Source organism: Chenopodium quinoa, unplaced genomic scaffold (assembly GCF_001683475.1).
Source record: "Chenopodium quinoa cultivar QQ74 unplaced genomic scaffold, ASM168347v1, whole genome shotgun sequence".
Classification (NCBI taxonomy): Eukaryota; Viridiplantae; Streptophyta; class Magnoliopsida; order Caryophyllales; family Amaranthaceae; genus Chenopodium; species Chenopodium quinoa.
Genome location: NW_018742205.1, coordinates 3,791,145 through 3,811,916, shown reverse-complemented (window position 1 = coordinate 3,811,916; position 20,772 = coordinate 3,791,145). Strand labels below are relative to the sequence as shown.

Genomic DNA, 20,772 nt, shown 5'->3' with positions numbered 1-20,772 from the left:
GGTCTTTATTAATGATGACCAATAGATTACATCATTACACGTGTTTATAAAATGTGGTTATTAAATCATATTAACATTGATATTTGGTAGTCCCATTAGATTTTCTCATCGTTAATTAGTCCATGCATTTTATTTAAGCTAATTTTATATTCCTTTTTATTAAAAAAAAATTTATAGTAACCATATATATTAGTCCATACTTAGATAATTATCAATTATGAACTTTCAAATCAAACACTTTTCAACAACTAATTCAAAACAAAATATAGTAACCATTTATAATTAGTGAATAAATAAAGATAGAAAAATAAGGTGAAAAAAAAGAGGGAAAAGAGTCTTCAATATAATATGAAAAGGCAAGTTTATTAGGTCGGCTACATTATTGACTGCAATAGTACAACAGTAGTAGTAATCAACTAATCATAATCTGCATGGCAATAGTATCTGATTTTTTTAAAAAAAAAAAAAAAAAAAAAAAAAGTTAATCAGGCAGCGTTTAACTAACTTATTTTTTTTTATTTAAATTTACATATTGACTTTTTTTAGAAAATTTAAAATTAGAAATTACGAAATTAAAAAAAAAAAGTCAACATGTAAAACGCTGTCCTGAATAGCGTTCTACACATTGAATTTTTATTTTTTATTTTTTTTATTTAAGAAACCAGGGTATAAAATGCTGTCCGCCTAAAAGTTTAGTTTGATAAATAGCTTGGCCACGAGTCTATTTTAAAAAATTGTTTTATAATTTAGCTTAGTTCGGTTAATTTTCCCTGTTGAACGATAACGACATTAGATTAACATTTGTTGCTAATCTTACTCAATTATAGCAGCTAATCGAAAACGAAAAACCTAACTTAAAACAACTTATTTCAATCATTACTCTTTCATACTCTCTCTCTCCTCCTCTTTAATGGCGGATTCCGATCAACCGCCGGCGAAAATCCGCCCAATCGGCGGCACCGAAAACAGCTGGTGCAAAGCCACCATTGGTGGCACTGGGATAACCGTTTTATCTCTCCTCCTTAACAAATGCCCTGATTTCACTCTTCTCCAAAACGCTATTCACAAACTCCAGAATTCCCACCCTATTCTCCGCGCCAAACTCCATTTCGACCCTTCTACCTCCACTTTCTCTCTCCTAATCCCTTCTTCTTCGTCCCTCAATCTTCACCACTTCGATCTTCAATCCACGGCTCAGATCATCCTATCTCAAAAACCCAATGTGGGTCACACTGATATCAGCTCCTTCCAGATCCTTCTAGAACACGAGCTCAACGACAACCCCTGGAAGAATCTCGACCGTTCATCGGAGGAAGATGATGATGATGATGGGGTTGATGTGTTGCATGCAAGTGTGTATGAGATTGAGGAGAGTGAAAAATGGGCGGTTATGATTAAGCTTCATACTGGGGCGTGTGATCGGACGGCTGCGGTTGCGGTGATGAAGGAGTTGACGGAGTTGATGATGAGTGGTGGTGGGTCCCAGGAGGAGGAGGGAGAAGTGGGTTTGGGGGTTGAAGAGTATATTCCAAGTGGAAAGACGAATAAGCCCTTTTGGTCTCGTGGGGTGGATATGCTGGGTTATTCTTTGAATTCCTTTCGGTTGAGTAATTTGGAGTTTGTGGACCCGAATTTGCCTCGTAGTTCCCGGGTTGTTAGGTTGTATATGGATTCGGATCATACCACCAAGTTACTTGAGGTATATACATTATGCTATACATTGTTCAGTTGTTTTCAATTGTGAGTTTTTGACATGATGTGTTGAATTGTATTATATATTGATTGACTTGTATTTGCTTTTATTGTTAGCTAGTTATTCTTACTTGTGTAATGCATGAATGGTTTTTCGAATCATTGATGTTAGACCATGGAGGACGATTGTACGATGTAGGAGTGTAGATATAAATCGTAGTATTGTTGACTAAACTCATTTGGTTAATAGAGCGAGGCATTTGGTTTTTGTTTTAGAGTGGTTGTGTCGATATAGGTATTGGAATATTTCGTATTGTGTATAATACTATATATGTGCTTATGAAATGAATTGAAAGTATGAATAATGAATATACGTCTTGTGAGCTTTGAGTATTGCTCCGGTTTCTTTCAGTATTGTAATCATTTGAGTTGTAGGAAATGGGAAATTTTACCTAGATAGTGCTATATGACTGTAGTAGTTTGAGACAATGATCATGTGAAGATGATAACAATGAAACTCAAACATAGAAAAGCCTGGATTAAGCATACTACAATGCCAATATTTTAGAGAGATGCAACATTTTTGCGTGTATGAGTTATTACTTACTACTATTGATGTGCAAATCTTAGAAAGGAACGCATATACATATGATGGGTCGGTTGAATGTTTTGTGATGACTTTATCAAAAAGAAGGATTTTGAAGCAAGAAGTGGTGTTGGCTGACATGGTTATAGCGATAGATTATATGTTGTCAGGTTTTAAGCTGTCAATCAAGGAATTTTTAATTTTAAGATATTTAGAAAGGCAATCAAGCAAAATACACTAAAGGAGCTAGTCATACCTGTGTGTTGCTGGCCTATTTAATCATATTTTTGGTTAGCTTCATGAAACGAGTCATTCATCTTTGTTAGAGTGATGTGTTGATTGGGATTTTATTAGACTCACTGTATGTTCTGGCTTAAAAAGCCAACAAAGGAACTCACATGCACATGATGGGTTGATCAAATTGTTTTCTGAAGATTTCATCATACAGAAGGAATTTGAAGTAAGATTGTTGGTTTTCGTAGTACCAAGGCCACAATTGTCAGGTTTAAAGTTGCAGATGAAGGAAAGTTTGCTTTAAGGTACTAAGTAAGGTATTCAAGCAAAAATTTCTTGGGTATCCGTATCTAATTTTGTTAGTATTATAGATAGGCCTTTGACTGTCCAGGGCAAAACTTTTTCATAGCATTCCTGATGGATTACTTTTGATCTTGGCTTTGGCTGGAGAATTATATATGGTTTTGGTGGGGATGGTTGTCCAATCAGGGTGAAATTCTTGATGGTACTGTAACTTATTATGAAGCTCCAGTGACATTTCTTTCATCCATTGTTGTCTTTTTGAACTATAATTTCGCAGTATATGATCATCAGAAATTACTATTTTCATCTTTTGAACTATAATTTCGCAGTATATAATCACTTTGTAACATAGTGCTGTATTGCTTTACCAGTTACTACAGTCTGTTAAGAAACCTTTGTTATTGTAATGCTGCTGAGTCATACAAATAGGGATATTCTTCACCCATATACTAGTAATTAATTCATTATGAACGGCTGGAAGTTAGTGCTTCTCATATCTCACAAATTTACAAATAAGGTGTTGCATCCCCCCCTAAAAAACCAGTGTTGTTTGCAGTCCTATTTCAGATGTACTTGGAATGCATACATAGTTAGATCACCTGATTGTTGTGAACTTTGAGTAGCTATAACCAAAATAGAAGTTATCTGTCTCGGTGGTCTGGCAATCTGGCCTCTCATTTACAATTATGTGACTTTGGGAAGATCTAGACTTTACATGTTGACCTCTCCCATCCTCGCAAAAAAAGCCACAGTTAGTTTGTTGTTATAGTCCCTTTACTGACAATTTTTAGCAACACTGAGCTAGTAGCAATGGTTTGTGGTGCATTGTCTCATGTACTCACTGTAACACCCCCCCCCCCAACCCCCCCCCCCCCAAAAAAAAAATAAAATAAAATTGCACCAAGGCTTACCTTGATATGAGTTTCTAATGGCATATATTACTGCATAGTTTGGACATTGCATGAATTCTTTTGTAGGTGGACCTTTTTCTTATTTTGGCTGGCTCTTGATCCTTAGGGCAGCAGTAAGTAGCAGTAACCAGTTCTTTACAGGAGATGATGATCTCAGGTGAAGAAAATGGAGGGAGATGGGAGCATGTGAGCACTGGTATCTTCACTTGTTGCAAGGGAGGTTTGGCAGCCAAAAAATCACTATGGAGGATCGTGTTTATGAAAAGGAGGGGTGGGGGTGGGGGGATGATTTAAGAAATTGGAAGATGAGCGGAAGGTGGAAACTAGAACCATGTGCCTATAACTAGATCAATTTTCAAAAAACACTTTCATATCTTTTTGAAAGAAAAAGAAAACGCCTTTTATTCTTTTCTGATAGCTTTCTTCAACATCAATCACATAATTATCTCTTATTACCTTGTTTGATACTTTAAAATTTAAACCTTCTCTCATGTTTGTTGTTGCATTGCTGCTAGCACTGTTCTGTTAGTGTTTGCTATGATATCTCCCCAAAGAATTTTCAAGGCAATTTTGGTCTTCTATGCTCCATGGTTGGCATTTCACAGTTGTCTCATCTTTTCGACCATTATCAAATGCAATGTTCTTTAACCTTTGTTAAGCAGGGAAGGTTGGCAGTTGGGAAGCAGGGAAGTGGCAGTATTAACTGATTGTTGTTACCGATGGTTGTGTTCTGGTGCGGCATTCCTCTATTCTTTCCTTTTGCTGTTCACTCGGACTCATCTTTAAGACATTAAGAACACAATTATAAAATCCAGCCTCTCCAATCTCCATACAAACCCATCCCTGGTTGAATTAGACATATATGGATAGATATTTAAGATGTCTGTGTGAAATTCAGGTACATTGGAAATCAGGATGATGATTAGGAGGGCTAGGAAAATTTATTGAGTAATAAATTCGTTTAGGGGCTAGATTGAACATATAACATAGTTCAGGACACCAAGTGACTCATTTAGGGGCTAATTTTTCCAAAGATGTTAGTTAAATATGTCAGTAATAAAGACCAATGTTGCTCTATGGTACAGAATGTTGGGCTTCTAAGAAGGAGCACATTAAAAAGATGGAGGTTACGGAAATGCGAATGTTAAGGTGGATGTGCGGGAACACTCTAAGAGATAGAATCAGAAATGAGGTTATTCGCAAGAAGGTAGGTGTGGCAGACATTGCAGATAAACTAAGGGAAAATCGTCATTGGTTTGGGCATGTAAGACGGAGACCCGAGGGTGCACCGGTACGAAGAGTGGGACCATGGAGGGGTTAAACGAGGGAGAGGGAGACAGAAAATGACTTGGTTGGAAGGAGTTAGGAAGGATATGAAGTATATGAATGTGCATGAGAATGAGGCAATGGATCATAAGGGATGGAGGAGGAGGATCTTTGTTGATGACTACACGGAATAATCAAATTTGGTTCATGTAGCCGACCCCACTTATTGGATTAAGACTTTGATTGATTTATTTTTTCATTTTTTTAATATCTTCTGGCATGAAGGAATTTTAGAATCAATTACTTTTTTTTACCAGATTCGGAGTGCTGAGATTTCTGATGATAGATAAACAATAATATTGCGATGCAAGTTTCATCTCATCAGCAGTAGTAGAAGTTTTCCCAAACAATTGTAGACTGGTGGGCTTGAAGCATTGTTTGCGAAAATAAACAAAATTAATCAATAAAAGAGAAGAGGATAGGAGAGAGACACTGATTGTTGGGGCTGAACTATTATGTGGGTTGTTATTACAGTGAGAGGGGGGGGGGGAGAGTAATGAATTTCCCTCATATCAGTCATAGGAAGGCGAAATCTACTGGCGAAACACTTTAACCTCAATCCAGGCCTATGATTGCAGCCCATAGTTTTTACTGCCCTAACTTTTACCCCTCTTTTCACCCAATGTAGGGAAGCCCTAAACATATTTAAATTGCATCGAAAGCTTAATGTAGTATTAGAAACCCTGAAAACCCCTATCATGGTCCTAAATGAACATATAACATATACTTCAATATTTATGAACTTATAGCTCAAAGATTACAAACTAAATTAATCAATAAAAGAGAAGAGGAGAGGAGAGAGACACTGATTGTTGGGGCTGAACTATTATGTGGGTTGTTATTACAGTGAGAGAGGGGGGGGGTAGAGTAACGAATTTCCCTCATATCAGTCATATGAAGGCGAAATCTACTGGCGAAACACTTTAACCTCAATCCAGGCCTATGATTGCAGCCCATAGTTTTTACTGCCCTAACTTTTACCCCTCTTTTCACCCAATGTAGGGAAGCCCTAAACATATTTAAATTGCATCGAAAGCTTAATGTAGTATTAGAAACCCTGAAAACCCCTATCATGGTCCTAAATGAACATATAACATATACTTCAATATTTATGAACTTATAGCTCAAAGATTACAAACTAAATTAATCAATAAAAGAGAAGAGGAGAGGAGAGAGACACTGATTGTTGGGGCTGAACTATTATGTGGGTTGTTATTACAGTGAGAGAGGGGGGGGGGGGGGGTAGAGTAACGAATTTCCCTCATATCAGTCATATGAAGGCGAAATCTACTGGCGAAACACTTTAACCTCAATCCAGGCCTATGATTGCAGCCCATAGTTTTTACTGCCCTAACTTTTACCCCTTTTTTCACCCAATGTAGGCAATCCCTAAACATATTTAAGTTTCATCAAAAGCTTAATGTAGTATTAGAAACCCTGAAAACCCAATGATTATATCATGGTCCTAAATGAACATATAACATATACTTCAAAATTTATGAACTTATAGCTCAAAGATTACAAACATATATGCTATGCTCATAATATTTGAACTATATGCTCAATTTTGCTGCTATAGCTCATTTTATTGAATTTTATGCTCATCTGGGAGTACCCTATCCATGATATATTTTTTACTGAAAAGAGTGAGAACCCACCTTCTGGTAAATTCTCTAGATGGGATCATATGTGCCAAGAAGTGGGGTATATAATTAAACTGGCGTACAACAAAACAATACAAATAGCATTAGAGAAGAAGCAAATTGTACATCTACTAACAATGAAATAGCCTGAAAATAATATGCTTAGAACCTACCAAGCAGGATCTCAATCAGCAAGCATCATTTGCCAATCTGGTTCATTGCATTTAGTGGTGGAGAATGGAGGAAAATTGAATCAAATTATACAGAAAGACCACAATTCTTCTCAGGAAAATGATCTGATCTGAGCTGCAGTAACAAGTAGGAACACAAAGGGAGCAGTAGCTAATTTCTATTTCACGGTGCAGCCTGAGGCTAGTGATGTTGACTCATGTTTGCATCATAATTTTTAGTTCATGAATGTTAAATATTGGTTCATGCTTATTTGACATATCGCTTCAGAAGGAAAGAGTTGTGAGCATGCAATTCTTTCAGGAAGGACCTGCTTAAAGATTACTGATTCAAATTTTCAGGGATGCAAGACTAGAGGGATTAAATTATGTGGTGCCCTGTCAGCAGCAGCTTTGATTGCTGCACGGTTGTCCAAATGCCTTCCTGATGGTGAATGGGAGAAGTATGCTGTGGTGACTCTGATTGATTGTCGTAAACTTCTTGAGCCCGCCCTTTCTAGCCATCATGTTGGTAAGTCTGTACGGTCTTTCTTTGCTATACATCTGAATTATCTTCACAGAATCAGATTGTATCATGTGCTTTGTGAATTACTATTGAAGCACAAGTGTCTTTCTTCCTTTCCTTGGCATTATGGTTTTCCTGCTACTATATGACCACTTGTATGGTATTTTGCGATCATTATATGGTATTATACTAGTTTGGGTTGCTATTGTAATCGCTAATAGTTTTATACGATTAGTACTTACCAATCAATTAATCTTTTTCAATTTTGTTTTAATGTGTATTGTTTTCAAAATTAAGCTAATATTAAAGTTACATCTTAATTTCATGAACCCTTTTTCCATATTGTTTGATTCCCCTCTAATTTAAGATTTCACTTCCTTTCTTTTTAATGATACATTTTTTATTTTTTATTTTTTTAAATTATAAGGGATAGTTCTATTTTAGTGAGCATATTTTTGATGACTACATTATTTTTGGTATGAATAGTTGACTACAGTGAGATGGCAACTTATGGAGTAAAGTCTGATTATCCTTTTCTATTCATACACTCTCCACCCATTTTAAATATCCTATAATATATTGCAATATAGGTTAAGAAAAGTTGTGGAATATTCAGTAAAATTGCAAGTGGAGAGGTAGAAAGAATAGTTAGAGAATGGGGAAGAAAAATGAATGTTTTAAATGAAAAGGAAATGAAAGGATTATATTAGAACATCCTTATATGACAAGGGGAAGTTTTAAATGTGAGGGTAACTGATAAAATCATGCTATAGTTCAGGATACCTTTATGAAGTTTTTCCGTTAGCTTTTAATGATAGCGACCATTGTCCTTCTCCCTCCACTAAGTGAGAAAAGCAAAAAGGATAGATTACAGCAATAAAATTATTTTTGCTATGGACTTTGTTTCAGCCTTTCCATGCAGCAGTCTACCATTTCCTTTTGTTGTATCAGGAGATGCTTATGCACCCTCTGATGGGTCTGATCAAATAATGAGGTTTTCCAATCAATTTAGGTCAGCAGAATTAAGAACTCTATAAACAGGGATAAGGACTGGTAATCAAAGGCCTTCCCTTGAACCAGCTTTGGTGAGACTTAGCAACCTTGTGCACTTGTTAGCACTTTTTCTGCGCAAGCCTGGCCTGCTTCCTTTTTGTTTTGTGTGCATACAAATGCATTACAAACTCTTAACTAATTGCAAGAATATCCTCGTCATTGCTTGATGATTTATATTTGGAGGTCCTTTGCATTGTTCCTTAATCAGTGTGCTGTTTGCTTTGTGCCTTTAGATGAATCAGCAAGTGCAATGAACTGACCTAGGGGAGGGCATTATGGGTAGTCTAAAATTTTTAGTAGTCATCAAGTTAGTATAAATAAGGAAGGATATGCAACAAATTAAGAGAGGTCACCTATGCGGATGAGACAAAAGCTCAATTTAGTTACATCCTAGGGATCGAAACCATGTACTACATCAATAGGGAGAAGAAATGATTAGGCAGGAAATTGGTGAGAAAGTTTTGGGAGACTTGTGACCTATAGTCACTACCTTGGAGAGTGATAGCCTTAAGCTACCAATCACTGCAAGCTTGTAAAAAGATTTAACTTTATCAATCATATAGTCAATCTTTTCTCTCTATTTTCCTGTTATTTTGTCTGAGCAAGTTAGTAGTAATCTGAGTCCATTACTGCAAGTAGGCAATCTAAGTAGAAAGCAGCTATGAAGCCACTGATGTCTGGAACAATTTAAATATGCTCAGTGTCCTCCTTTTCTTTCGCTTGGTGGTGAGTGTTGTGAAATTAATGGATTTTAAGGAAACGGTCTCTCATTAAAAATTTCCAAATTGGCAGAGGGGAGACTTCTTGATAATACTTTTATTCCTCTACGGTTTATTTCTCAAGGTTTGAGTTTCTTTGCAAGTCCAGAATTTGTGGTCCATCTAAGACCACATCACTCTAGATGGCTTATTTTCTTTGGTGGGTGAAGCCCTAATTTCCTTTACCAAGCTTGGGCTTTCGTATGGAAACAAAACTAGAATTAATGGCTTCTAAGGATCCAGAGAATTAGAGTCTATAAAGGTTGAAATGTTTCTTTGTTGGATACTGATTTAACTTCCTAGTGTTCTTTTGAGGACTGCATTATGCATATCCAATCTGTCTTTCTATTATTATCCTATAAAAGTTGTTCCTTTTGAGTTTCTAATGGCTTATGGCTGATAGCTCAGGTGACACAAACAAATTTTGTGCTCTTGGATTTGGGATGGGAGAGAATATATATAGCCCCAAAGCTGAGAAAGTTATGTTTATTGGTTGCTGGTGTCAAATGTCTTTGATGGGAAAATGGCTTTGGATTTTCTGCCATAAATTTAATTTCCTTTGGTATGGAGCAACTAGAGTTAGGTTGCTGTATAAATTTAGTGAATGAAACATAATAGCAGGGAGTCGCAGACCTCACAGTATCCCTTGCGAGTTCATTTCCCAAAGCTTCTCAAGTAAGGGGAGTCTAGCTGCATTATGGGAAGAATCTTGGGCATTGTAATTCTTAGGTATTCTGCTTTTAAGATCAGGAGTTGAATGAGCTTGCTTTTGTTGGTTATTCTTAGGCTTACTACTTCCAAGGAATCCAGTTAAAGCAGTTCCTCTTAAAAACATTTAAGGACAGTTAACCGTGACACTTATTTTCGCTATTTCCAACTTCTATTTTGAAGGCTATAGTTCTAAAGTACATGAGAGATTTTAAGAAGAAAACTTGGGGAGACTTCAAACTAATGACAAGATGCATGTTTTGAGGACCCATTTAAAGTTATCAGGTATCACTGATACTCTGTATGAATTTTGGGAAGTGAAAGATGTTACTTGAGTTTTGGATAGCTTAAGAGGAAGAAAAAATTGTGTTTGTTAACTTTGGGTATTAAGTGGGTGATTAGTTACAGAGAAACGATTGTGCTTTTATTTTTATTATTTCTTCTTTCTTTCTAGCTTCTCTTTGCATGTGTTTCATGGGGCTTCTTTAGAAACCTCTATTTTCTTAGTTTTTGAAGGATTTCTTGTCCCCCTTCACTCTATTCTTCTTTATTGATACATGTTAAAGAAGGGAGGAAATGCTGAGTGTCCAATGTGTTTTGTCACACTAATCGTTAGTATGATAAAATCGTTTGCTTTGTGTTGATTATTTTTCTCAATGATTAAGCCAATTGTTTGTAAATACTCGCTGCTGTATTGCATGTATAAAGCCATAAAGGAAGGAGTTATTCCAGTATTTTTGGTTACTGTATGAAAATACATACAAGCAGCTGGAAATGTGAATTTTGTTCACTGTGAGCTTTTATGTGGAATTTTATCTTTTTTTGACGTGAATTGGTTGTAAGCTTTGTTAACATACAAATTTTGTTTGAAAATAACCTTGCTGCTTCTCCATGCATGGATTCAGGATTCTATCATTCTGCCATCCTCAATACTCATGACATGAAAGGAGGCGAGGAGCTGTGGGAGCTCGCCGGAAGAACTTACACATCCTTTGCAGATGCAAAGAACTCAAACAAGCATTTTTCGGATATGGCTGACCTCAATTTTCTCATGTGCCGGGCCATTGAAAATCCAGGTTTGACTCCATCTTCTTCCTTGAGAACCTCCTTTATCTCGGTTTTTGAAGATCCGGTAATTGATGAAACAAATGAGAACCATAAGGAACTAGGGATAGAAGATTACATGGGATGTGCCTCTACTCATGGTGTGGGCCCTACCATTGCTATATTTGATACTGTAAGGCAAGGCAAACTGGATTGTGCATGTGTCTATCCATTTCCTTTGCATTCAAGAGAACAAATGCAAGAATTGGTTGACAATATGAAGAAAATCCTTATTAATTGTTTGTAATTCTTTTGAGAGGTAGAGGCTTTAATAAAGCTTAGCTGACTTGTATGAATTTGCGGCTGTATAATTAAGGGAGAAATGTAAATGATTCATCATTCCTTAATCTTTCTGCAGTATGTTACTGCAATTTACGTGATGATCCTACCTTGTCTAGAGGAAACTTTCGTACCCCCTCCTTGCAGATGTTCGACATTGCTGCTATACTGCTTATAGTCAGCATCCCTTCAATTTGTTTGTCCTTTTCCTTTCTATTTCCCTTTTTCTGACAACAGCAACCATTGAAGATGTTTCAGTTCAGTCGATGATTGAGACATTCACATTGAATATGGTTGTTTTGTTTGGTAATCTTTAATATCCAATGAAACTAAGGTTAATTTTATAGTGTTCTGCTTTAGAGGATGAATGTAGTGGTTACAAGAAAGGATTACCAGAATCAAGGTAATCAATCAACTAGACAAAATTTGTTTTAAAAGAGTACACATGGGAAAATGATCGAATACGATCACAAATTAGAACAGTGGAGTAATCTGTGAGGGTTATTAAGACAAGCTGGCAAATTTTGCAAATCAGTACTTTCCTGATATTTTTGTTAGTCATAATATTTCCCAAAATAGAGGATATCCCAAAATAGAGGAAAGCAGGGACAACCCCCCATTCCTTAAACCTTGCTTGTAGCACAGCTGCACAGTAGCACACTTCCTAACCAGTTCCGTAAAAGTTCGCTTGCAAAATATATTGTGTATTGAGAAACGAAGGGAGTATCGTTTTACATTTACCTTTATCTTCCATAAAGTATGAGTATAGTTTGTACTACTAACATCTTAGTTTTTGAAGAGTTTTGTACAACTTTTAGATAGATGATTTAAAGACTATTCTATTCTTTTTTTTTTAAGAGAAAGACTAATCTATTTTATACTATGAATAATTTTTTGATTTGTCAAATAAAAAAAAAAAAATGTCAAACACAAGCTGTTAAGCATGTTGTACGGGTCCTACGGACTTAAGTCCAAGTCAGTACAACCATGAAAGTTGGTTGCTTTGAAAATGACACCTTACTAGATCCTTGGACGGTAGGCAACCCTAACCTAATTTAATCTTTGGCTGCATTTTGTTTAGAAAAAATGAAAACTAATAATCATATCTTTGCCTTTTCTGCTTAAAACAATCCTATCTTTTCAAAATCTCAAAACAATCCTACTTTATACCCTCATCTTCTTAAAATAGGTCCTTTGACCTATAACCTGTTAAAGAGTTTTTTTTTTAATTTTTTTTTATTAATTCTCTTAGCTTCTTCAACCTCAAGTCTCCCTTCTTCAAGCTTCTTCCATGGCCACCACCACACCAACTCCCTTCCATAGCCACCACCACACCAGCCACCCCCCCCGCGACCACCTTGAAACCCCCTAAACACGACCACCCATTGCCCGAAAACCCCCTAACCCTTGAATCCTACCACCCCTTACCCGAAAACCGACCACCGCAGCCACCCCCAAACTCGACAACCCATGAAACCCCTAAACCCGACCACCCACGAAACCCCTAAACCTCCCACGAAATTAAACCCAAACCCAGAAAACAAAACTCAAACCTAGAAAACCTAAACCCAGAAAAACGGCAAAACCCAAATCGAAATGGGAACCCAACCCCAAAAAACCCCAATATGAAACCTCGATGGCGGAGGATCGGAGCCAATGACGACGGAGGAGCTAAAGAGGGTTGCGGTGGGTAGGGAGGCCTGGAGTGGGATTGCGATGGCAGTGAAACAGAAAAAGGGAGGTGGGGAATGGGGAGGGGGTGTTGATCAGGTGCGGTGGTGGGGAGCTTGGAAGGGAAACTTATTTTTGTTTTTTTTTTCTTTTTTTTTTTAAAAAATTAAAAAAATTAAAATTGGACCAACACGTGGCAAGTCACCTTTTAAAACAAGTTACCAATTTCACAAACCGGTAAAATGCTTGTTTTCAGAAGATGGGTGTATAAGGTGGGATTGTTTTGAGCAGAAAAGACTAAGGTGGGATTATTAGTTTCCATTTTTTCTTTTGCTTATTATTTTTATATATGTTTGATAATAAGAGTGTGAGGAATAACTTAAGTGGTTAGAGCTCTCCTTCTGGTTTTAAATGATCGTGGGAAATGATCGTGGGAACGATTCTCATCATCCGCTCTTGTGGCTCTCTAAACACCAAAAATATATATTTGATAATGAGGAAATTATAATTGGCTACTCCGTAATGGAGTAATGGAGGAGCAACCTAAAGCATTCCTTTCGAATGATGAGGGAAAGCCCGTTGTTACAAGAATTGAACCCATAGAGCGTTAAAGGGAAGTGATCGTGATCATGATTGGCCATGAAGTCAGTCCGCTGTATTATTTGCTTCAGGATAGCAATGGTTAATCGGAAATAATAAAAGAACTTTGACTATATCTTGTTCAAAGTCAGTCATTCATCATTGAGAACAAAAAGGCTAACCGTATCTTTGCTATGTTTATTGCAAATTGCAATTGACTCTGACATCATGAATCATGATATTCATACCAATGCCTTTATACATACTCTATAATTATTTATCTCAATACCTGTTTTTATTGATTAAGCATCTACTAGATTTGTGATGTTAGGGTGGAAAATTATAATTACTTCTCTTAATTTGTCCCTTTTTCTTCTTCAGTTGTTGTTTAACATGATCTCATTATTACCTAATACATACATGAGCATGTCTGTGTGTTAAAATCCAACCTCAAGCGTCATGGGAAATTACTGTTATTATCAAAGTGTAAAGTAGAACCATGGTAGCATTACGCTTTGTATGTAGGCCCATCATTAGCCGATGTAAACTATCTTGCCAAGGACGCGTCTCACTCTCTCAAATAAGGGAATGATCGTTGATGCTAGATAGCTTGGTTGGTTATTCTGGGTTGATCCTTAAAATTTAACATCAAATTTGTTTCACATTATTGTTATTTGAATCTCTTTATAAAAATTGGGAAAAAAAAATTACAGAGTACTAAATTTTATATTATTAAAACTTAAGATAAAAGTTCGTCTATTTTTTTTTTTTTTTTTTTTTTTGCAATTGCATATTTATATGGAGTAGTAGACTGACTAATTTTCTTTATAAGCAATAAAATATAGAATACCATTGCAATATTGCTTGTCAATATTTAATATTCAAATTCTTAATATGTGTACATTACTACGTAACCTTAAAGTGACTCGTTTTGGAACGGAGCAACTAAAATATCTAAGGAAAATTTATGAACATAGGCCATGGAAACGTAGGTACTTTATTCAATGGAGGCTAGGTTTGAAATAAAAAAATAATGTACCTTATTCAATTGTATGAAGTATTTTAAATATATTTGTTGTAAGATCGAATCATATTAGAGACTTGTTGACAATTACATTAGAATTTAAATCAAACTAATACGGAGTAATAAACATTGGCCGTGGTACGGTTTGGAGATACTTTCTTCAATGGAGTTTAGGCTTGAAAGAAAGAAGAGCCGACGAGGATAAATTGAGAGGAAAAAAATTTGGTTAACATATGTAACCCCGTCCAGTTAAATGAAAGAAAATGTATCAATTTTTATTTTACGAAGTATTTTAAATGTATTTTTCAGTTCATACATGCAATCGGGTATATGTTCTAATTTGTACATATCAATACAAAGTATTGAGACTCGTTGACAATAACATTAGAATTTAAATCTAACTAATGAAATTTTGTTGATAGATTAGTTTAAAATTCTAACTTAAGTATATGAATTAATATGTAAATTAAATTAAATCAATCATCTTGCACACCAATGTCATCTAAAAAAAAATAAAACAAATTATTGTATGAATGATTCCTAACAACTTGTCCCAAAAAGAAAGAAAAGAGATTGTGCCATGGCACAAAAATGAATATTCACTCAATCACTCGTCATATGACAAAGTCTACAAGCTAAAACAATTCAAATAAGTGATTACACACCATAATGTTAATTAAAATACCAATTTAAAATGTTTTAAGGAGAAATAATGTTGTTTTCTTCTCATTTTTATAACTTATTTATGTTCATGTACCAAAAAATAAAACTAAAAACTAATCATGCATCAGCCTTTTTGTTGGGCAACAAATACTAGTATATCAACTGCTTGATATATACATACCGAACATACGTAATAATAAAACATACTTCGTATTTGGCTACCCAACTTCGACATTGTCAACTCCGACCTCTAGATCATATGCTCGGTATGCTCACTGGTCATGAGTTCATGACATCCTATAGTATTCGGAAATAATAGACACATACATTATTTTGACTTTTAATTTTCCTAGTACAAATGTAATGTTTTGTACGCGACAATTTTAAATTTTGAAATTAATTCGACCATTTCCTTTTCTACATTAATTAAACAAGAATGGATATTTGATCATTGTTTAAATTTTGAGGTATTGGATGGAATTGCTAGTTTTTAACATTATCTACAAATTAGACCCTGAAAATTAGTGATTTGTTGGTGGATAAATGTATTAAAACGTGCGTCAGGCCGGCGTGTCGCCTCTGTTGCTGAAAGAAATTCATGGGCGAATGTCGTACCAAAATGAGATGTTCAATAAAATTTGCAATTTTTCTAATAAAACTGTTCGGGCTAATTCACACAAATAACTTTTACATTAATAAGTTGAATTTAACTTCATCTTTTTGACAGGTAGTTAAATTTAATTAAAGTAAGTTAAAAGTTAAGAAACAAATATGTTTGTTTTAGGCCCTTTTCCTCACTTGGCTCCCTTTGTTACGAGGTGGAATGCTAGAGGTTGTAACGAATATGTTTGTTTAGATCATTTCTCTCAAATTCTCTTAACTTTGGCGGAAATGAACCTCTATTCATTTAATCTCTACCGGTTTGTTTCAAAAGAAAAAAGGTTAAGAAACAAATAGGTTATGCTAAGCAAAATTTGGTAGAAATAAGTCTGAAATCATACAAAATCAACAAAATAAGTTCAAATTAGCATTATTGAGCGCCCAAGGTTGTTACACTATTTGAGCATTGATTAATTAACTTATAAGGGATACAACACCACATTTTGCCCATCTCTCAACCGCTAAAAATTATTTGGAAACGTAGTGTAACTTTCGAAAGTATACATTAGCATTAAACTTATAATGTTAGCCTTTTATAGCTACTCAATGGTAAATGGTAAAAATGAAGGCATGAAATCAAACATGAAAAAAAAGGATCGGTTGATACGATCCTGGTAACACCACATGCATTTACAATGTCACAAATTTGTAAAATTTAGGTGTATATATATAAACATGTTGACTTATCTTCATAGTCCTCTAGCAAGCATTGAAAAAATCGAGTATCAGTTTATCACATTATCATTATGATATGAGACATCACCACACCTATTCGAAATACCATTGTACGAAGTAAATTTATTACTCCATATAACTTACTTTTCTTTTGGCATCCGCTTTCTGGTGTTTTTAATCTAAATCCACTCTATTATTTGTTGATTTTGATTTGGAATTTGCAGCAGCAACTATCAATTTGCTCCAAAACTTAATTAATGACATGCCAATGTCAAAAAATAAAATAAAACATGTCATACGTGAGCATATTATATTTATCAACCACATCATCTACGACAAATAATCCATGGGAATGCAGTTTTACTACTCCTTGGAAATTACTCTCAGAGTTTCCTAAATCTAAAGGTATTACAGAGACTTAGTTACAAAATAATGGCCTAATTACCCTTAATTACCTACAATTAAACTTAATTAAACTCTACGATTATAACTCTTTTATGTACACATACTTACATACAAATAATCAGACAACAATAACTTCCTCAAAGAGTTTCCTCATGTCAAACCTTCCATGGTTACTTTCTACGGCGTTAACCACTTCTTGAAAAGTCGAAACGCTGCATGGTACAATAAGGCCATTCTTTTGTTGAAACCCGAACTCATCATAAGTCTTCTCTAGCAACATCTTGAAGAGGGGATGAGAAAGAAAACTCGTGGGGACGAGGAATCTTTCCCTCCCCTCCCCAACATATACTGCGAAGAACCCTGTAGGGATCTTCGTGGGAGAAATTGAATCTTCTTCCAACGATCCTTTAACTAGCAATGATTGTCGATGTGAATACTCACAAGAATGGCAACTATCAACTTTGTTGATCGTCGCCTTTGTTTTCTTGGAAAGATTAGACAAGGATTTTACCACTCTAATCTTCTTCAACATGTTAACTAAATTAACAAAAAATTAGAGAGGAAGTTGAGAGAAGTTGAGTGGGTTGGTTGAAGGTTGAGAAGAAAAAAGAGAGGTATTTATATTTGTAATGTGGGAAATTAAGGGGGAATGTATGTCTTTTGTAATGGTATCATGTTGACTTAAAACATTAAGGAGAAATTAAAGGAAATAAAAATAATCAATCAATCATTGTAGGGTGTAAGTTCTTTGCCTTATTTGTTTCTTTTTAATAATAGGCATATTAGTTTGATTGACTTCTTGTACAATTTGATTCGTGTACTTTTTTTAATTTTTCTATTTTTTTATAGGAAAATTAGTTGCGATTTCATGATATGATTTGCTATGATTGACGATGATCTATGTTTTTCCCTACTAGAATACATCCTTTTAAAATATATACAAGGATTAGGTAAATATTCTTTGGGATTTAATTTAAGAGTCTAGGATAAACAAAATTGCCGACTACGGCCAATAAGGCTAAAATGTATATTATAATTAGCTGGAATTAAAAAGCTTAAAGGAGGGTTATGTTAAATATATGGTTGTAGTTAAATTTGTCCAAAATCCAGACTATTTGCATTATATATGGTTGTAGTTAAATTATATATGGTGACTTTGTATTGCCAAAACTTTCAGCAATTGGCGGAGTGATTAGTTTTATTATTAATATATGTGACTAGCTAATTTGTTAAAGAGTACATAACCGATTTTTATGTTATGTACGGAGTATTTGATCGAAATGTGGCTTTTTGTTTATTAATTAGCGATTTCTTATAATATGGAGTATCAATATTCAACCAAAATTTTTTTGTTCTGAGTAGGAATTGGCTCCACAAAGAGTTTTGAGCACAAGATTATCCCAAATGACAAAATCCGGAAAGAAAAAAAAAAAAAGAAATGAAAATAGGCGGCTCAAACCTAGCCATATCGTTTTCCTATGATTCTGATGTTTGGTAATTATATGAGAACGATCCCAGGATCACCAAAAATCGGGAGGGAAGCTCTAACCACCTGGGCTATCCCTCACTCTCTATGAACCCAATATACTAAAAATTAGTTTTTCATTTAAGTTACTATGGTGCATTTTATTCACTTGATATCTATTAATCTGAACTTTTTAAATCTAATCTGACATTATCTTCACTAAATAAAACAAATTATATTAGTTGTAACTTGAACTTGAGTAACATTGTCATTGATTTTCCTTGGTTTGTATTACTGTAATCACAAGGTTTATATACAACCTAAGAGAAGAGAGTAGTAGGCCTTAGACATTGGCCAATTTAGCTAATTACAATACTAAATACAATATTAGGGCTTAACACCCCCCCCTCAAGTTGGAGCATGCAGGTCACAAATGCCCAACTTGCCAAGTAGATACGTAAATTGTTGCTTCCCTAAAGCCTTAGTAAAAATATCTGCGAGTTGTTCAGTAGTCTTCACATGTGACGGGCGAATAACACTTTCCTGAATAGCATCCCGAATATAGTGACAATCAACCTCATTGTTCATGAAATACCGGATTCGAAGCTATATACAAAGCCGATTGGCTATCACAAAACAAATTCATCGCACGCGGATGAGAAACCCCCAAACTATCGAACAACGCTTTCAACCATTTTAGCTCTGAAGTGACTATGGCCATGGACCGATACTCTGCCTCTCCAGAAGATTTAGAAACAATATGTTGTTTCTTGGTTTTCCACGAAACTGGAGAACCACCAAGAAACACTAACCAACCAATGATCGACCTCCGCGTTAAAGGACAACTAGCCGAATTGGAGTCACACCAACCTGTCAAATGTAAATCACAATCTGAACTCAAGAGAATCCCTTGCCCCAGACAACCCTTTAGGTAGCGAACGACACGTAGAACTGCTTCCTAATGATCCTGACGAGGTTGATGCATAAATTGAGACAAAATATGTACGGAGTAGGCCAAATCCGGCCTAGTGAACAACAGATAAATCAAGCGACCCACAAGGCGCCTATACCTCTCGGGATCATCAATGAACGGAGTATCCAATTTTGCAAGTGTATGGTTCTGCTTAATCGGAACTCCAGCTGGGCGTGCCCACAAACCTGATTCAGCAATAATATCTAAGGTATACTTTCGTTGACATAAAAATATGCCTTTCGGACTTCTAGCAACCTCAATACTAAGAAAGTACTTCAGAACTCTCAAATCCTTCATATGAAAACAATTGCTCAAGTATGTCTTAAAAGCAGAAATCGCAGAGGTATCATTTCCAGAAATTATCAAATCATCAACATACACAAGGACATTGAGTTGACTAGACCCTTGGCTCAAAGTAAACAGAGAATAATCAGAGTACGATTGTGTAAAGCCGTAACTTTTGAGAGAGCCGGCTAGTAGTTTAGGAAACCAACAACGAGGTGCCTGTCGAAGACCGTATAAAGACTTCTGTAGGCGGAAAACCAAGTCGGATCGGGAACCATGACATTCGGGAGGGGGCTTCATATGGACTTCCTCATCAAGATCACCGTGTAGGAAAGCATTATGAATATCCATTTGATGCAATTCCCAATTCTTCGCAGCTGCAACTGCTAAGAAAGCACGAACATATACCATTTTTGCTATGGGAGCAAATGTTTCATTGTAATCAATACCCTTGACCTGATGGTTACCAAATATGACCAGACGCGCCTTTAACCTTTCAACTGTGCCATCTGAATCATGCTTCACCTTATAGACCCATCTACACCCAAGAGTTTTCTTCCCCGGAGGTAGTTCTTCCATGACCCAAGTCTCATTATCTTCTAGAGCATTAGTTTCTTTTTGCATTGCGTCTTTCCACCCCTCATGTTGCATTGCCTCTTTGAAATTCCAAGGCTCAACGGCCGTATCAACTGTTGCAATAAATACACGGTGGCGCATAGAAAATTTATCACGATACACAAAATGTGCTAAAGGATAGGGAGTACCTGAGGAACTTGAAGAAGACGGTGAACTTGGAGAGATAGATGGACTCGGAAGAGAGATAGTATGTGCGACATAATCACGATGCCAACTCGGAGGATGACCCATGTCAAGAGTAGAGGAAGGAGAAGAGTTCGAAGCATCTTGTGAGGTGCTGACAGTAGGTGCCACGGGTTGGCCGTGGCTGGAAGTAGTTGCCATGAGCTGGCTGTGGGTGGCATCATCTAAGTTCGGGGGGCTGGAAGTAGGTGCCATGGGCTGGCCGTGGCTGGCAGTAGTTTCCACGGGCTGTCCGTGGCTGGCCCCAACAACAGAGCTAGCAG

General features: G+C 36.0%; 2 protein-coding genes across 2 annotated transcripts; one reads left to right on the top strand and one right to left on the bottom strand.

Annotated features, from left to right (window-relative positions):
• The first annotated feature begins 653 nt into the window (after positions 1 to 653).
• On the top strand, positions 654 to 11,483 carry LOC110729634. The gene is made up of 3 exons (XM_021909403.1): positions 654 to 1,699; positions 7,226 to 7,394; positions 10,813 to 11,483. The coding sequence occupies exons 1-3, from the start codon at positions 911 to 913 to the stop codon at positions 11,256 to 11,258; spliced, it is 1,404 nt and encodes a 467-aa protein (XP_021765095.1). The 5' UTR covers positions 654 to 910; the 3' UTR covers positions 11,259 to 11,483.
• A 5,602-nt stretch (positions 11,484 to 17,085) lies between these two features.
• LOC110732161 (auxin-responsive protein SAUR50-like) lies at positions 17,086 to 17,499 on the bottom strand. Its single transcript, XM_021912074.1, has one exon. It carries the CDS (start codon positions 17,497 to 17,499, stop codon positions 17,086 to 17,088), a length of 414 nt encoding a protein of 137 aa, XP_021767766.1.
• Positions 17,500 to 20,772: the final 3,273 nt, after the last annotated feature.

Coding starts and splice junctions, on each gene's coding strand:
- LOC110732161 (XM_021912074.1), bottom strand. CDS start 17,499: ATGTTGAAGAAGATTAGAGTGGTAAAATCCTTGTCTAATCTTTCCAAG.
- LOC110729634 (XM_021909403.1), top strand. CDS start 911: ATGGCGGATTCCGATCAACCGCCGGCGAAAATCCGCCCAATCGGCGGC. Junction 1,700..7,225: donor ATACCACCAAGTTACTTGAG/GTATATACATTA, acceptor TCAAATTTTCAG/GGATGCAAGACTAGAGGGAT. Junction 7,395..10,812: donor CCTTTCTAGCCATCATGTTG/GTAAGTCTGTAC, acceptor GCATGGATTCAG/GATTCTATCATTCTGCCATC.